Raw genomic sequence first — 19396 nt, forward strand, 5'->3', positions numbered from 1 at the left:
CAGAGTAGATAATAGTATTGTATCAGTGTTAATTTCCTGATTGTGATAATTGTGCTGTGTTTATGTAAGAGTTTGTGTTTAGAATATACACACTGAAGTATCTAGGGGGAAAAGGGAACATCTTGTTCACAATGGTTAAAAAAATATAGGTGGATGTGTATTTATTAATTCCTCTCTCCATATGTGCATGTCTCTCTCCATGCACATGCGGAGAAAGAGTAGAACACAGTAAATGTAGTAAAACGTTAACATTTGTGTATCTGGATGTGGGAGAACTGGGAACTCTTTATACAGTTGACCCTTGAACCACATGGGAGTTTAGGGGCGCCAACGCTCTGTGCAGTCGAAAACCGTATCCGTGGTTCCACATGCATGGATCCAACCAAGCACAGATAGCAGTGTTTACTATTAAAAAGTGAACCCAGCCAGTTCAAACCCGTGTTGTTCAAGAGTCACCTGTACTATTCTTGCCACTTTTCCTTAAGTTTTAAAATTTCGTCAAAACAAACAAACAAAAAAATATGAATGAATGAATGAAGAGAGGCCCGGGGAGAATCTGTCTGGAACTCTTAAAATGAAGTCAGCAGGGTCGCTGACAGCCGCACACAATGTGTGGTGGAGGTGATGAGCGTTCTGCACTTGGTGGTGGTGAGGTCACGGTCCAAACCTTGGCACACCGTGACTCACATTCTGTAGCGCCAAAGTCACAACGTAAGGTCACGGTGAAGGTCAGCCACACGGTGGCAAGTGCTAACCACGGCAGGTCTGGAGGTGCATCCGGGCACATTTTGCTTTTGCTCTCAATATCTCTTGACCTGACCCTAGGCTTGTAGCGTGTCACTCTCTTCAAGCAAAACAATAAGCTCCATATTTAAAGACGAGATTTTCACTGTTGTTGTCGTCGGCCATGCTGTGCTTGGTAATTATCGTTCCCTTCTTTCCTCCTTGAGGTCTGTATTATAGATGAATGTAGGTTTGATCACCTTTTCCCAGAGCATCACTCAGGAATGCGGGCAGGAGAGTAATGATAGTTTTACTATGCCAGACCCTGGGTCGATCCATAATTAAAGCATATTTTAATGGAATAGACATAAAAGGCCGATGGATGGAAGCTGTACTTAGTTTTAAAATTGGAGCTCTGAAAGCAAGCTGGCTCCAGCCTCCTACAGTTTTGGGCCTGAGATGACACAGTTTTACTATTATTATTCTCTTTTTCTCTTTTCATTGAAACCCTGGTACACTGACCTAGAGTGCTAACTTTGCTATGGATAAAAATCAGTTTGTGGTTTATGATTTCTCATTTTACTCGAGTCAAGACACCTGTCTCACTCTGCAGCTCTGACCAGATCTTTGAGATCAGTCCCAGGAAACGATAATCACAGAATCTCTCGGAGATATGGGCCCTTTAGAAGGCAGCGTGGCTCATCAGTCCATCCCAATAGCATGACTAGGTTTCCTGGGGGATTTATCTCTAGTAACTGCTATGTATGATTTAAGAAAATAGACTTCTGGAATAGGGGATCAGGAGAAGAGAGGAGAAAAGAGAGAAGTTGAGCAAAATCTCTTCATCACAACTGATTCCTCTTTCAGTCTTTAAGTGGCCCTAAAACTGTAACGTGGTTTCAAACTCCTTGGGTAGCTTGTTTACAGTCATATTCGTGGATACCACCCATGACGATTCGGATTCAGTATTTCTGAGGTAGGAGCTGGGAACTCATGCTTTTCACTTGCGTTCCTTGCTTGCAAGTTAGCCCTGGCGCTAACGTTTGAGCAAAGTTGTGTGGTTCTTGAGAAAATATCCGAAGCAAAGCCTCACGCAGCTGCGGCTGGGTGGTCTGTCAGATATACATCGGGTAGGCTTCTGAAATGGAATTCAGATGCCGGTCAAGTTGAAATGCTCACGATTATGGCTTTGGGTGATGCTACTATGGTTGAAAATGCAAATGCACAGGGACTGTTCCTACATCCTCTTTCTCTAAGGAGCACGTGTATTAATATGGAAGGCTCTCAGGTTGGGGGGTTGATGAGCAGTAACTGGAAATAACGTTACAGCTCTTCAAGCCATTCTATGCCATTAGTTGGGGCGGGAGAGGGGCAGTTAGAAGGGTGGATTACAATAAGCAACAAGCTCAATTAACTGAGGATGGAAGCATACATCTCTGCTATTAAAGGGTTTAAAGATCTGTGTCACCCACTTGGTATTATCTGCAGTAGGATCACGGGAAGGGAGTTGGCACAAGGGGCTTGGGGCGGGAGGGCAGTTACATACAGGCTGGAATGAGGATTTGACCTTGCTGAAGTTTGAGTAACACCACACTGAGACACTGAACTGTTTGCTGGATGTTCAGGACTTTAGTTTACACACACTTCACAGGGTGTTTACCAATTAATATACTAAAGGAATCACAAATCATGTGTAAATCACCAGTTCCTAGACACAATTTAAACCTCATCTTTCATGCAGTGTTGGCGTTTTAGCTTTGTTTACTATGAGAAGTGGAATAATGATGGCTCAGGGAGAGTGCTTTAAAGTGCAAGACGGGGAGGGGAGAAGATCTAGGCGGCATGCTGCTGTGACAGTTTTTATTATCTGCTAAGTGGTTTACTCATTGGCATTTTGAATGGGCAAAACAGGCTTCCCTGGAGGAACCTGAGTCCTATGTCATAGAATCATTTCATTTCGGGGGCTGGGAAAGGACCTAAGAGTAATCAGGCCAACACCATCACCATTCAGATGAGGAAACAGAAGGGCATGCTACAGGGTGGAGGGACGTGGCCGAAGTCACACCCACCTGTGACAGAGCTGGGATTAGAATCTCCTGTCCTGTGGTGGTCCTGGGGTGTGTGTCTGTGTGGGGCGGGGGCGACAGGCAGTGGGAGAGACGGATGTTCCCTGGGACATGGTCTCCAAACCTGGAACTTCGAAGGTGTAATGTTGGCATGAGAATTGCTAAGATTGTTTTCATAGACCCTGGAGAAAGCCTTAGGAAAACAGGGCTTTGAGATGCGTAGAGTGGTCACAGAGGCCTGTGTTGGTTTCCTGTTATTGCTGTTCCATAGACTTACTGGATGAAAACAGCCCAAATTCATAATGTTACAGTACTGTAGGTAGAAGTCCCATAGAGCTAAAATGAAGGTGTCAGTGGGGCTGTGTTCCTTCTGGAGGTTCTAGGAAAGGATCCATTACCCTGCCTCTTCCAGCTTCTAGAGGCTGCCTGCATTCCTTGGTTGGAAACCCCTTCTTCCATCTGTGAGCGGTAATAACATCAGTGTCCTTATCTGAGTCTGGTATTTCCGCCTTCCTCTTATAAGGATCCTTCTGTGGGCTCACCTGCATAATCCAGGATAATCTCTCCTTCTCAAGGTCCTTAACCTTCATCACATCTGCAAAGTCCCTACTGCCATGTAACGTTCCGGGTATTAGGATGTGGACATCCTTGGGGCGCCACTCTTCTGTCTACCACCGGGACTTTCATGGCTTGTTCACTTTGAAGTCAGGACCTAAAGACCCCTCTGTCGCTGCCTCCTGACCCACTGCCGTCTCCCAGACACCACACGATCTTGCAGGTGTCAGTTGACTTTTGGGTTATCTTCACACTTCAGCTGCAGAAGTTTCTATGCAGAGTGAAGCTCCACATCTGCATATAACTTTATGGGGTCCTGGGAAGTTGTTAAAAAGACCGTAACCAAGGAAGTGAGGCGGTTGATCATCCAGGTTTTCAAAGGGCGTGTTTTAGTAAGCAAGGAGGGCAGCCTCAGTGTGGGTTGGCATCTTCTCCCGGCATCTTTATTAGGCTATAACTAAGTGAAGTGGAAAGGATGATATATATTAAATATCTTAATAGGACAGGTTATTTCTGTTTCCAGCATGGGCAATAAAAGAGATGGCACATACAAAATAAAAATAATTATAGTATGTGCTGTTCCTTTACAATGTGCAATCAAAACTCATGAACCAATGATTTTCCTCTTATTGAATTAAGGTGCCCCTTCCATTCAGACCTATTAACCATGTTCACAAACCATTGTTATCTTGTCAATGGCATCTTTAATTAAAGACTCCTCTGGACCACTCTAATCACTTCGCTTTGTGAGCTCACATGGGCTTCAAAAGCACTTTGATTAGAATGACGGTAATTTTTATTTATGTGCGTTTGTTTGGGGACCAAGGGGGTGGTGTGAGGTAGAAGGATGGGTAAAGGCCTTGATATGAAGAAATTCTCCTTTCCAAAAAGAGCAGATCATAGAATGACAAAGTGAGAATCTCCCCCCGCCTTTTCTTTTCCCTGTTTCACTATTTTTCTCTTCCCCTCCTCATTCTGGGGGCTAATGGCATTATATTCTAACCTAAATGACTTTGTGAAGAAACCACTGTGATTTTACTGCGGAAAAGAGCCCAATCTTTAGCTAAAGTTGCATTAACCCTTCTAGGCCATTAAGGTACCATTTGATAAATTGCCCCTTTTATTACACTGCATGACACTGGCAGCCTGAAAGAATTAATGTGTTTCCCATATGGCAGCAATGTACTCCCTCTCGCTAGCACAAGTAGTACCTTTGTTTGTTACTTCAGAGCCGCTCTCCTCCTCAGTGGTCCCTTATGCCTGTTATAGAGTTAATTAATGCCAAATCTCCTCAAAGGGATAGGTAGACGCCACTAATTTGATTCTTCCAATAAAGATTTCTCAAACTCAAAGCAACAAACCAAATTCAAATCCATGACTGACCGCCAAACAGAAATAGTGACAGGGATAATTCGTTCATTTATATCCATCAGTATCTAGCACGGAAAGCCTGGCAAAGTGGACAGGGACAAAGCTTGTTTAAGGTGGCATAAGCACCCACCCCAGCCTGACTGGTCATTCATCTCCTAATCTAAATACCAGCCCGCCCAGAGTCCATGGTTTGGACCCATAGGATATACCTCTAAAGTACCAATCATAGGCCAGAATGTTATGAGAAACAGAGGCAAAGGAATTGATGCAGGATGTCCTTTGTATCATCACAAGGCTCTTGATTTTACTTTTAATTTTTTATTGAAGTGTGGTTGATTTACAATGTTGTGCTAATTTCTGCTGTACAGCAAAGTGACTCACTTATATATACATTCATTCTTTAAAATATTCTTTTCCATTATGGTTTATCCCAGGAGATTGGATATAGTTCCCTGGGCTATATAGTAGGACCTTTTGTTTATCCATTCTAAATGTAATAGTTTGCGTCTACTAACCCCAGACTCCCAGTGCATCCCTCCCCCTCTCACACTCCCCCTTGACAGCCACAAGTCTGTTCTGTATGTCTGTGAGTCTGTTTCTGTTTTGTAGATAGGTTCATTTGTGCCATATTTTAGATTCCACATATAAGTGATGTCATATGGTATTTGTCTTTCTGACTTACTTCACTTAGTATGATAATCTCTAGTTGCATCCATGTTGCTGCAAATGGCATTATTTCGTTCTTTTTTATGGCTGAGTAGTATTCCATTGTATATATGTACCACATCTTTATATCTGTCAATAGACATTTAAGTTGTTTCTATGTCTTGGCTATTGTGAATAGTGCTGCTATGGACATTAGAGTGCATGTATCTTTTTGAATTATAGTTTTGTCCAGGCATATGCCCAGCAGTGGGATTGCTGGATCACATGGTAACTCTATTTTTAGTTTTCTGAGGAACCTCCCTGCTGTTTTCCATAGTGACCGCACCAACTTACACTCCCACCAACAGTGTAGGAGGGTGCCCTTTTCTCCACACCCTCTCTAGCATTTGTTATATGTAGACTTTTTAATGATGGCCATTCTGACTGGTGTGAGGTGGTACCTCACTGTATTTTTTTTTTTTTTTTTTTTTTTTTTTGCGGTACGCGGGCCTCTCACCGCTGTGGCCTCTCCCGTTGCGGAGCACAGGCTCCGGACGCGCAGGCTCAGCGGCCATGGCTCACCGGCCCAGCCGCTCCGCAGCACGTGGGATCCTCCCGGACCGGGGCACGAACCCGTGTCCCCTGCATCGGCAGGCGGACTCTCAACCACTGCGCCACCAGGGAAGCCCCTCACTGTAGTTTTGATTTGCATTTCTTGAATAATTGTGATGTTGAGCATCTTTTCATGTGCCTACTGGCCATCTGTATGTTGTCTTTGGAGAAATATCTATTAAGGTCATGTTTTGATTGGGTTTTTTTGTTGTTGTTGAGTTGTATGAGCTCTTTGTATATTTTGGAGATTAAGCCCTTGTCAGTTGCATCATCTGCAAATATCTTCTCACATTCTGCAGGTTGTCTTTTCGTTTTTTTTTAATTAAAAAAATTTTTTTATGCTTTCCTTTGCAAAAGCTTGTAAGCTTGATTAGGTACCATTTGTTTATTTCTGTTTTCATTTCTATTGCTTTGGGAGACTGACCTGAGAAAACAGTGGTATGATTTATGTCAGAGAATGTTTTCCTACACTCTCTTCTAGGAGTTTTATGGTGTCATGTCTTATATTTAAGCCTTCAAGACAAAGCTCTTGATTTTAGAGTGAACACTTAATATGTTTGCGATCACTGAATTAAACTTTCTGCTGAGTCTAGGCATGTGTTAGTAGTTAAATGGGAATGACTCAGTATCATTGAGTCAGAGCTCAAGCAAATTCCATGGATTTTGTATCTTTGTAATTAAAAAAAAAAGGGTAGACAAAATAATATCAAAATGTAGCATGTAGTTTGCACAGGACTTCTCATATTTAAAGTCACTTTACTGTCCTTACTCAACTCCTGGAATGCAGTCAATAACACACAAAATTTATAGATGATAAAATTGAGGCTCGGAGAAAGAGAATGACCAGCTCAAAGCCACCCAGGCTGGACGTGGCAAAGGGGATTGGAACTCAAGCCTCCTGGGTCCCTGTGTTGTCCTCACTCTGCTATATCATCTCATTTCTGATAATTCTTTATTTCTCACGCAGTGTCAACGACTAAGTCTGTACTACTTTCCTGACAAGTTATGTACGTCATTAGTTTACTTCAGGATTGGCAGAGTCTTACCTAGCTAGGAAGGCAAAGAAAACAAAAGGAAGGCAGAAGATCCCCCTGTGCGTGAGGCATACAAACATGGTCCATGCCCAATAGTGGGACATTTTGCTGTAAGTAGCATTGTTGTCACATGCTCGGGCCAAATGTGGGATTTCAATGCAGCAGTTGTCTGTTTTCTTGAATATGTTACATATTATTTTTGTCTTTTATTTATTTATTCTTTAATCAGTTTTCTTCCTATCCCTTTTCTTGTTAAGTCAAAGAGCTGTGTTTATTCCCTGGAAAGAAATCCAGAGCTGCTCCCAGAGCAGCTGTTATCACAAACTCTCAGGTGACTTCAGCTGGCAATTCTGGGAATTATCTCCAAGTCCTTCATCTCTCTCACCCCACATTAACACACGCATGCGCACACCAGCGGACCTGGCCGAGTTTCTCCCCAAGTCTCTCTCTCAAAGCTCTCCACTGGGCGAGAGCTCTGTGACCCCCAACTAGGTAGGGTCTACAAGGCCCTTGGCAACCTGAAGAAGCTACAGAAGACAGACCTTTATCCTTCCTCCTCCCAATAAAGATTTCTTGGGGTTCATGTCTCTCAGGGGGGATTTGAGGCAGGAGGTAGATGGACCCCAGTCTGAATAGTTTCTCCCTTGTGGACAGAAACTCCATAATAGCAGAAACTCCATAAAAGCAGGATGATGGAGGAGGCTGGGCCCTGCCCAGATAGAAGATAAGAGACCACATATTCCTCATTCTTGAAGTCAAGGAGACCTCCCTGACTACACATACGCAGAAAGGCTCCCTGGAGGTCAAAAAGGGAAGGGGTGCCACCTCATAGTAAGTGATGAAAACTACCCATAGGCTTCTTCACTAGAATCCATCTTGGCTAAGAGATGTGGACGCACACAGGGGAGGACCCTGATCACAACCTGGCAAAGCAAGATGATTGGTCAAAGGAAATCCAGAAGAAATGCCCCATAAAAGTGATTCAAACTGCCATGAGGGTGCGACTCTCTCTCTCGCTCGCGCTCTCTCTCTCTCCCTCCCTCCCTCCCTCCCTCCCTCCCTCCCTCCCTGAGTCCGCCCGTGTCTATCCACACGTGCTGTACTCTTTTTTCCTCCTAATAAACACTTGTTTCACTTAAAAAAAAAAAAAATCCCCATTGACAGCAACGTGGGGATTAGAGAAAGGATTTAAAACGTTTGCACCTAGAGACAAGGACACTCAAAAGTAGAGTGACTATAATTTACTGTCCAAATTGAGATACTTTTGAGTGTGAAAAGGAGGGCTATTAATATCTGTGCTAGGCAAAGTGAGGCATCTTTTCACTGTGCTCAGAAGGAGACTAGTATGATGAAGACTTGAACGCGGCCAGGGGCAGTGGAGTTGAAGGAGAAGATAGTACATCTCAAGTGTAAACGTGACCGGGCCTCCCGAATCTTCAGCCTCAGCAATCCCCACCCATCAAGCACATTTCAGTGTCCCCTAGGCGGCAGCAAACAACATTCTACATGGCCAAACCTTTATCTTTTCAGCTGCATTCCTCATCACTCTTCCTTTCATATTTTGTTCTGATTTGCTTAGTTCCAAAATACGTGATGCTATTTATTTTTTTACTTATTTTTTAATTAATTTGTTTCTGGCTGCCTTGGGTGTTAGTTGCGGCGCGCGGGGGTCTCTCTCTAGCTGTTGTGCGCGGGGTCCAGAGTGCGTGGGGTCTGTAGTTGTGGCGCACGGGCTGAGGTGCCCTGGGGCGTGTGGGATCTTAGTTCCCTGGCCAGGGGATTGAGCCTGCATCCCCTGCATTGGAAGGCGGATTCTTATGGAAAACCAGGGAAGTCGCTATGTGATGCTACGTAGTTCTACCTCTGTGCCTTTGCACATTCCGGAATGCCCTTTACTCTCTGTCTGTCAGGTTTTAAGTCAATTGTCAATTCCTCTCTGAAACCTTCCCTGTGCCTTTACCCAGGGTTCATCCCGTCACTCCTGGTTAGTATTTGGGTATCTTTGTCACCACATGTAGCGCACTGCAACATCATCATTCATTTAACTGGGTTTGCTTTCGGGGTTTCATCTATTATGGTATGAAGTGGCTCTAGTTTTCCTAGTAGTCACTCTAATAGTTGTGCTTCATGGAATTGTCCATGGTAGCAGGGTACCCTGAAGATATTTAATTTTGAGTCCATAACTTTTCAGTAACATCGAATCATTAAAATCGTTTGTTTTGGGGACTGATTTTTGTTCGTTTAAAAACTTTAATCTCACATCTGATTCAAAATTCCACCCACGCCCCCAGGAGCTATGCACACGGACACATCTGTGCCCACACACTCATGCATATTTGCATGAACACACACAAGGTTCTAGCTACTGGGTCTGAAGCAGACAACTTGCTCCCTCATGCATTCCCTCTTCCACGAGCTTATCTCTGTGGCATTAGGGTAGAGAAAAGGAAACTATACACCATCTCCTACTTAACTGTGGCGTATTTTCCTTGGACGGCTTAAGTTTCTTAAGATAATCCTTAATGAATTCAGGATAAATAGGTGATGACTCCAAAAGGCCTCACTGACAGGGTGCAGGTGACTGGACTGCAAACAGCGCCCCTAGGCATCTGTTCCTTGTGTGTTTCAGGTACACCTGCCAACCAGCCCCCAGCCGGCAGCATCTTTACGTGCTCTCTGAGCCCCTGAAGTGGCCTCTGACAAACCTGTTTTCCATCTCACTTAACCTCTCTGGCTCCCACTTCCTGGCCCATCTTCTCTACCTCTTGGGGATATGGGGAATTGGAGATTACAGAAGCACTCTTTGCCCCTCTCTCCTGTACTTTGGCAGCTTGCCCTCTCTTCTCAAAGCTTTTTATTTTTTCCCTCTTCCCTGGAAGCACTGAACAAGTCAACAAACTGATAAACAATGAGAAAATCAGGTATCCACATCCATTTCCTGCAGATGACCTGAATTTTATGAGTAGTTCTCCTGGGCTTACTCTCTTTGGCTTTGGCGAGCAGAGGGACAGCCATCTTTGATCCCCATACTTCTCCAAACTGTGACTTCTCTTTCTCTCTCTTCACGTGCAATTCTTACATCAATAGGGAGGGATAAGGCATGATGTGTAGGTGGGCGGGGGAGTGGTGATGCCCATTCTGATGAAATGATGCTTCTCAGCAAGTTCCGCAGGGAGGTGGGAAAATTAGACTTGACGTTATCCTGGCGAAATCTCTGAAATTAGAGAGATCTTCCAGACACGATCTTCCTACATATACACAATCTGTCCTCCAACCAGCACCTCCGCCAGAGTAACCTCCTTACATCTAAGGGCTCCTGTTTTTCTTGGTTCACAGTACTGAGTACATTTGGCCCTTGTCACTGACCGAACTGAGCTGGTAACTCTTGCAGTGAGAAGGTGTAGTATTCTTTTGTTGTTGTGTTTTTGCCTGAGCTGCTGTAGGATGGCTTGAGACGTAACCTAGTGGGTAAGTCCTCCAAGCTGGAGAAGGCAAACAGAGATGGAAATCATCCCAGGGGTTTTGGCCAGGTCTCCTCCCTGGAGTAATGTCCTGATCAGTCACCTGGTGTCAGGGTAGAGCCAAAGGCAGGTGCCCTTATTTTATGCTCAAGAGGTAAGGTTTTGACTGGGACCCCTACACTAATTGCAGTAGCCTGATGGCAGGGGTTTCTTAGCTTCTGTGAAATCAGAGCCCTTGGAGGCTCTGATTCATAAAATATGAACTCAGTTTCATATTTTACTGGGATGGGTGCTTTTAGAATGGCCTCAAATGTCTGCTTTGACATAAAGAGTAGTTTACTAGAAACAGATTCATTTCATGAAGACCATTTTTACAAGTAGAATGGCCATACATATCTGTTTTCTTTTTAGCCTTCTAGAAATGAGGTCCTCCCAAACAGCCTAAGGACATTTCTCAGTGCTTGTACCCTCTCTCAGGCATGGTATGTGAGCAAGTGTGTGTTTATAATTTTGTTTGTGTGTGTGTCATTCTTGCAACCATGGAGGAAAGGCCACATGAAGCCTTTCCATAGAAGTAGCTACAGTGCGGTGCTGAATGGTGAGCCTGTTACCAGAGAAGAAATTGTCTACTCCCTTCCATTTCAGGCCTACTTTTTCTGTCTTCCTAGTCTTATATTTGGTCTTATTTCATGCTTTGCTATCAAAGCTATTGTACCATCAAGGCACCACTCCCCCCAAAAGTTAATGTTTCCTACCACCACCATGTCTGCCTTCTCACTCCTCACCCCAAGAAATCCTCACCCCAAGAGGTACCCAGTGGGAAGACCATACCATTTGAGAGAAAATAAAAGCACAGGAGAAAAACAGTGGTTGAAATACTCCATCTAGGTTGAGCCCAAATTCCAAATATGTGTCCTTTTGTAAATTCTTCAGTAAGATTACATTTCCAACTCTAGTCTAAGCATTTGGTCAGGAATATCCACATGACAGTGTAATTGGAAAAAGAAATGAATGTTGGTCTTTGGTTTCATTTTATTGCCTCTCAGAAGAAAGCTCCATATAGTAATGTTCTGGTCCATTTCTCTACTCACCAACCATGGGTGGGAAGGGGGGGGGTACAAAACAAGAGCTGGGAGTGGAATGATTGTGCTACATCCGTATCATTTTCTTATTGGGGTGTATGTGGGGGAAATCTCTGAAAGGAGACAACTGATTTTTTAATCCTCTTGTTTAAACACCTTAATTTAAAAAAAAATTTTTATTGGAGTATAGTTGAAATTTTATTGGAGTATAGTTGATTTACAGTGTTGTTTCAGGTGTAAAGTGAATCAGTTACACATCTATCCACTCCTTTTAAGACTCTTCCCATACAGGTCATTACAGAGTACTGAGAAGAGTTCCCTGTGCTCTACAGTAGTTTCTTAATAGTTAACCTATTTTATATATAGTAGTGTGTATATGTCAATCCCAGTCTCCCAATTTATCCCCCCCTTTCCCCTCTGGGTGACCATAAGTTTGTTTTCTACATCTGTGACTGTTTCTCTTTTGTACATTAAAAAAAATGAACTTTTTTTTAAAGATTCCACGTATAAGTGATATCATAAGGTATTTGTCTTTCTCTGTCTGACTTACTTCACTTGGTATGATAATCCATCTATGTTGGTCCATCCATGTTGCTGCAAATGGCATTATTTCACTCTTTTTTATGGCTGAGTAATATTCCATTGTGTATGTATGACATCTTTATCCATTCCTCTAACACTTAGGTTGTTTCCATGTCTTGGATGTTGTACTGCAATGAACACTGGGGTGCATGTATCTTTTCAAATTATGGTTTTCTCTGAATATATGCCCAGGAGTGGGACTGCTGGATCATAGGGTAGTTCTATTTAACACTCTTTTTTTTTTTTTTTTTTTTTTGTGGTACGCGGGCCTCTCACTGTTGTGGCCTCTCCCATTGCAGAGCACAGGCTCCGGACGTGCAGGCTCAGCGGCCACGGCTCACGGGCCCAGCCGCTCCGTGGCATGTGGTGTCTTCCCGGACCGGGGCACGAACCTGCGTCCCCTGCATCGGCAGGCAGACTCTCAACCACTGCGCCACCAGGGAAACCCTAAACACCCGTTTTTAACAAAAGTTACCAAAACCTGTTTAGAGAGGATGAAAAATCCACATCCCCCCAAAGCTCCTGAAGAAATGTTAAAAAGACCCAAATTCTTTCAAATTCAAGTTTGGGAAAAGAGGCAGCCTTGTTGAGAGTGATCACTGCTGGTTTCCTGCCCTCCAAAGCCGTCTTCGATAAAGGTGGCCACATTTGGCATTGACTGAGCTTCTTAAATACACTTGATCCAGGAGAATCCTAAGGGCCTCTCACCAGCAAATACTTCTGGCAGCTCCAAGTTTATGCCATTGCCTTTCGGTGAGGCTACTCTAGCTTCTGTGACATCACAAAGCATCCTCTATTTTGTGAGTGGAGCAGTGCCTGAAACTCAACCCTTCTGTCTGTCGGTGGCTGGGCCTGGGGTAGAGTTGGAAGGAAGCTGCTTAAGGCAATATCCGGGCATCAGAGTGACTTCAAAGCAGAGAATAAATGCTTGGATTTGATACCTACACCCCAATGTTCATAGCAGCACTATTTACAACATCCAAGACATGGAAGCAACCCAGTGTCCGTCAATAGACAGATGGATAAAGAAGATGTAGTACATATATACAATGGAATATTCCTCAGCTATAAAAAAGAATGAAATATTACCATTTGTAGCAATATGGATGGACCTAGAGATTATCATCCTGAGTGGAGTCAAAGACAAATATTATATCACTTATACGTGGAATCTAAAGTAACGGACTTATTTATGAAACAGACTCACAGACATAGAAAACAAACTTACGGTTACCAAAGGGGAAAGCTAGGGGGAGGGATTAATAGATAAACGACAAGGATTTACTGTATAGCAAAGGGAGCTACATTCAGTATCCTGTAATAACCTATAATGGAAAAGAATCTGAAAAAATATATGTATAACTGAATCACTTTGCTGTAACCTGAAACTAACATTTTAAGTCAACTATACCTCACTTAAAAATAAAAAATCCTGGATTTACCTACTGTTCTATACCCCCTTCCTACCTTACACTGTATAAATACTGGAAAATGTATCCTGGAGCTGGAAATCACTGAGTTAACAACCCTTATACCTTTCTTTGTCTGGTGAATTTCTACTGATCTTTTAGCCACCTTCCTTCCCTACTATGCCTCTCTGAATCTATCCTTAGAACAGATTAAGGGCCTCCTCTATTTTTCCCATTGTTTTCTGTGAAATCCTCTACTGCAGTGTCATTCCACATTGAAGTATGAAGTTACTGTCTTCGCCAAGTCTGGGCCCCATTCTGTATGTTTCACGGTGTATTTCCATTATTAGGCATAAGCCCCATCTCTCATCAAACATGTCTTACTGGACTCAAGAATAATACACTTAATTATTCCTTAAAGTGGGGAGTGTGACATAGTCTAAAAGTACATTATTAGTCAGAAACTTTTGGTGCCCAGTCCTGCTACCACCTAGGCAAACCTAACTTTTTTTTGGTCTTCAAGTCTACAAAATTAGGGTAATTATTATTACTTACCACAGCAGGATGGATGAGAAGATTAAAGGAAATCTTGTAGGTAGAATACTTTATCAAATTTAAATGTATCAATTAGGTGTTCTTATTTTATCTTTCAAATTGTAGCATCACTGTATGTCATGCAATCCTACAACATCCCTATGAGGTAGGTACCTACTATTGTTTTTCAGATGAGGACGCAGAGTCAAGGAGCTTCACAAACTTACCTAAGGTCCCATGCTTCATAAACTTACCTAAGGTCACATGAATAAAACCAGTGAGTCTTAAGTCTGAACGCAGAGCTCAGGTGCCTGAGTGCACACTCTTAGCCCCTGAACTCAAATGTCTCCTAACATCATGTCCACTAAGTTTCAGCACTGAGGTGACACCTGTTTCCAGACCTTTTTCTCTCAACTATGATGATGTAACAACAGCCAGTTACCTCTGTCTGGTCCTGCCTAATTCTCGGTGCTCTTACAGAGCGATTCCAGGCGATGCCTCTTTACAGGGGCCAAACCTTGGCATGCAACGTCAGAAAGCTGTTTCCCTAAAGTCTCCGACGTCAAGGAGAGGTGGCATCCTTTAGTCCGTGAGCACCGCAATTGGAGTCAGATATCCTGAAGTCAAATCCCAGCTCACCGGTAAGTAACAGGCCCTCGCAAAGCAGCCTCACTTCTTTGAACCTTCATTTTTCAGATCTTTTTTTCTCATCTCAAAAATTGGGACAAAATCCCCTTCTTTTGAACATAACTGGGGAGATTAAATGAGTTAAGCACCTGAGAGCACCTTTGCAAGTTATACTGAAACAGAGGTAAGTAATTACTTTTCCAAGGATGCGAAGTCCCCTTCTAGCGAACCATTTAAGGTGTATATATGTACAAAAAGTCAACAGAGTTAATTCCCTCAGCATTATAACCAACCAAAAGTCCAGATTGCTGGAGGAGGTTAGAAAAGATTCATTAGGATGGTTGTTCAAGTCTGAGAGTGTAGACAAAGCAGGGATATTGAGGAAGGAAAGTGACACATCATTCCACTTAATGGAAAGTACAGACTTGCCACGTATGCAAGTAGGACATCCCAAGAGAGACAGAGCACATTCAATTCAAACAATGAACAACCTCCCTTGAAACTTACCAGAATATTAAATATATCCATCTGAGACTATTTGAATACGGGGGCTTGTTTTGAGTCTGTGGTTAAGGCCACACACCCATACCCCTGGAAATCTGGTACAGAGTTTGGATACTTGATATCCATTATGGTTCCACTAAATCATCACCCTGCTACACCAGGGGTGTGTAACTCAGAAAGGAGCAACAGAAATAAATCATCAACTGCAAAATGGAACAGCCTTTCAACACAGCATAAAGATGGTGTTCAGAGAATCCCGCTGTGATTCTGTGTGTGTGGAGGTGATGGAGACTCAGAAAACCCAGTTCTCACACCTGTGACCCGAGAGGGAGGGAACTCAGATGGCTCTAGAGGAAAAGGTGAAAGAGCCAGAGCAGTGCCGTACCAGCTCCACGAACTTTGAGGAAATGCACCTTAATCTGGACACAAGTTCAGAATAACAGAGGGCATGAGATGACCATGGGTTTACAAGTGGCCTTACAAAGAAAAGTTGACACTGAAGAGCTATATCAGTTGTCTTCTCCTGATTCATCACAGGACTAAAAGCAGAACTCGGATGCAAGCAGCCTCTTGGCAAGGATGGAAAAACAAATGTACCTGAGCTTTAGAAAAAGTAACTAAAAGGCATTTACTATTTTTAGTGTTTTTGTAAGTATGCAGTTTGGAGCTCCTCCAAAAGGAGTGAGACTAGCCAAGGAAGCTAAGTGGGCTGTAGTCTAGTGGTGTGAAGTAGGAACATCTGGGAAGGTTTCAGCAACGTGGAAAAAAATGTGTGCATTCTACAATTTTATTTCATCCTCTGTTAAACAGAGAACTACACGCTTACTTCATAGATCTGAAGTCCTGGAGGAACTCTTCTTGTTTCCATCCACCTTCCTGAACAGCAGCAATGAACCTGCGCCTCAGATACACATGGATAAACCAAACTGATGAACGTGGAACTTACAAAGCTTAGCAGGGGGTGATCCCAGGAGGCCAAAGCTGTCTTTCAAAGTCTTTGAGCTCTGGTGAGTTTTTATGTATTTCTCTTTCTTATTTTTCAACTGCAGGATGTCCCAAGTAATATTTCCCTCATTTTTGAGCCATTTAATGTTAAGTCCCTGTATGTTTGATGCCTTTGGACACATGCTAGCTCTGACCTCCTAAAAAGAAAGTTCTAGTAAGAGATGGGGATTGAGGTGAGCTGTGCATTAGGTGCCTTTGAAAATGTGGATGAGCCCTAGGCTGGTTCTTGCGTAATGAGGTGAAAGACCCTGGGGGTGGGTTTGAGAGGAAGGAGCTGAACACAGGCTCCGTGGACTCGTTACCTCTAAACCACTAAGGGAACAGCATGCAGCGGGGAGGAGGGTTTGCAGGAGGCCATGATTTTCAGGCAAGGTTGACTGGATTCTGCCTCAAACTTGATTTTTGAAGGGTGATGCATTTAAGAGCATATGTATAATTGACCATGACCTCAATTTTGAACAGGTACAGTCGCTTAAATAAATCCACCAAAGAGAGAAAAACGAGGTGACTCTCATCCAGAGAACTCCATTTTTAGGGCTGCTTAGTTGAGATTTTGAATAGAACCTCTTGCCCTTTTTGCCAAGTGGAGATATTTAAACACCGGCATGTTTTCAGGTAAAGGACCTAGGTCTACAGGCCTGAGGAAATAACATAAGAGCCCGACATAGCACAGCTTATGTGCAAGTCCTCTGAAAGTCTCCCCATCAACCAACTAGCAGAGCCTTTTCTTCCATTTTTTCTCAAGCACCGTAGAGCAGAAAGTTAAAACCACTGGTTACCAACAAATCCTCTTATGGAGATAGCTATCAAAGTCTGTTCAAACCATCTGTTTCTCTGACTGTTTTTCCTTTCAGTGTTTTTCCTTCGTGTGTGTATTTTTTTTTTTTTTTTTTTTTTTTAAAAATGACAAAATCTATTCTAAAATAACCAAGATGTTATGACCGAAAATGCCAGAGGTATACAGACCCAGTTTATAAGAGAAATTGCTCTCTCAAGAGGAGTTTGGTTTATCTTGTGTGGAGGCAGGCAACATTTCTACAAATATTATAGTTGCACTAGGAAGATAACCAACTCCTTTCATTAAGAGTATGTGGCAAGATTTGTATTTGTTCATGTAATTGAATTTAATGCTGCTGAAATTTGTCAGACCTGAAAGCTATTGAAGTATAGACTATTTTTTTCTTTGAGGAATATTGCCTAAGAAATTATCTCTCGGCTTTAGGGCAGGTCTTCTGTTGATATTAAAAGGTCACAGGTCAGTTATTCTCTGCATTTTCATAACGTGTAGCACCAAAGGGTACCTCCAGGGATGATATTTTCTTCTTTTGAGAGGAAGGCTCTGTGACCCAGTCACTGTTTGTGGAGAGACCCTGATTATGCCTTGCCTATGGATTTACTGTTTCAGTGTCTGCTGTCTAGATGTTGGTGACTTGGGTTAGCTGCCTACAAAATGGACAGCCAACAGTTTTGCAACTACTTTTGCCCTCTACATAGTCGTCAAGTAGCTCACTGTTTCACACACCACGTCACATTATCTTAATAACTTCAGATTTTCTGCAGAAGTTCCATTTCATACTTAAGATCTCATTAATATGCCATCCTTCTCTGTCTCTTACCTGGGTTCACCCTGGTTGATGGACATGTAAATCTCCCAAGAATCCTCCTCCGGGATGGCACCATGCGGTATCAGTAAACTCACCCCTGAAACAGAAAAAGCCAAGAAATCATTTGTAGATGCTCCAATTATCCTGAAGCACCGCAGCTGAACAGTTTACAGCTGCTCTCAAAGAGGGACCACCTCACAGCACTTTATGAAATTCCAATCCTGGCAGACATTGTTTCCTAAAGTGACATAAAGGACTGCATATTAGTCAGCTGTGTACTCAAATTAGATTTTTATTTAAAGTCTTCCTAATGTAAATTGGTGGAGCTATTGTGGAAAACAATATGGAGGTTCCTCAGAAAACTAAAAATAGAGTTGCCATATGATCCAGCAATCCCATTCCTGGGCATATATCTGGACAAAACTCTAATTTGAAAAGATATACGCACCCCAGCGTTCATTGCAGCACTGTTTACAATAGCCAAGACATAGAAACAACCTAGATGTCCATCGACAGAGGAACGGATAAAGAAGATGTGGTACATATATACAATGGAATATTACTCAGCCATAAAGAAGGAAATAACGCCATTTGCAGCAACACGGATGGACCTAGAGATTATCATACTAAGGAAAGTAAGCCTGACAAACACAAATATATGCTGTAACTTGTATATGGAATCTAAAATACAACACAAATGAACCTAGGAAAGAGATTCACAGACATAGAGAACCAGACTTGAGGTTGGGGAGGGATGGATTGGAAGTTTGGGGTTAGCAGATGTAAATTATTACATATGGAATGGATAAACAACAAGGCCCTACTGTATAGCACAGGGAACTATATTCAATCTCCTGTGATATACATATTTATATTCTTTTCCATTATGGTTTAGCTGAATCACTTTGCTGTACAGCAGAAGTTAACACAACATTGTAAGTCAACTATACTTCAATAAAATAAGTTAAAAAAATAGTCTTCCTAGCATTTCAAAAATTCTCTTATAAGATTTGGTGTCCTGAGACCTGGCACTATCAAACATATCTGAGAATATATGAGTTTGTCAGTTAATCGACTCTAAAATTTCAAAAGGTACTTCTCTGTCTCTATCCATTCATTTCCTGAAAAGGTATCTGGGATGATGCGTGAGCCATCTAACTAACATTTTGCTAGAGCCTGGTGTGTAACTGTCTTCTAAATGGTGCATCTTGAAGTCAGTTTAGGGAGGTGACCAATGGAGTAGTGCATTTTGTCAAGAAAACTGGAGAAGGAAAAAGCATGGATAAGCTTAGGAACTTATACGTTGTTGTGTAGCCACTATTTGGCCCCATATTTGCAAACAGAAGCTAGTAAAGGGTAAAGGTGACTTAACCATATTCATTCAAGGTCAAATTGAAAAAAATTCACTAGCCTTACTTCAGTAAAATCATATAATGAAGGGAAGTGGGGGCACAGGAGGGCACATCACACTGCATTTGAAAATTCCCCTTTCCCCCTGAATGCTGTGAACTAAATATTTCACTTTGGCCAAGAGGGAAGAGTCTAGAGCAGGCAGAGATTCTCTTTAATGTACCTTCTTGTT

The 19396-nt window shown here is 42.6% G+C and overlaps 1 protein-coding gene across 1 annotated transcript in view; it reads right to left on the reverse strand.

The window, feature by feature from the left end:
* The window catches only part of UNC5D (unc-5 netrin receptor D), a 606988-nt gene that overhangs the window by 50016 nt on the left and 537576 nt on the right, over positions 1-19396 (reverse strand). Inside the window, exon 11 of the mRNA XM_029226506.1 lies at positions 17827-17911. Coding sequence (XP_029082339.1) covers positions 17827-17911 — 85 coding nt within the window. The remainder of the gene's footprint in view (positions 1-17826; positions 17912-19396) is intronic.

Source organism: Monodon monoceros, unplaced genomic scaffold (assembly GCF_005190385.1).
Source record: "Monodon monoceros isolate NGI ecotype Baffin Bay Population unplaced genomic scaffold, NGI_Narwhal_1 Super_Scaffold_17, whole genome shotgun sequence".
In the NCBI taxonomy this organism is placed as follows: domain Eukaryota; kingdom Metazoa; phylum Chordata; class Mammalia; order Artiodactyla; family Monodontidae; genus Monodon; species Monodon monoceros.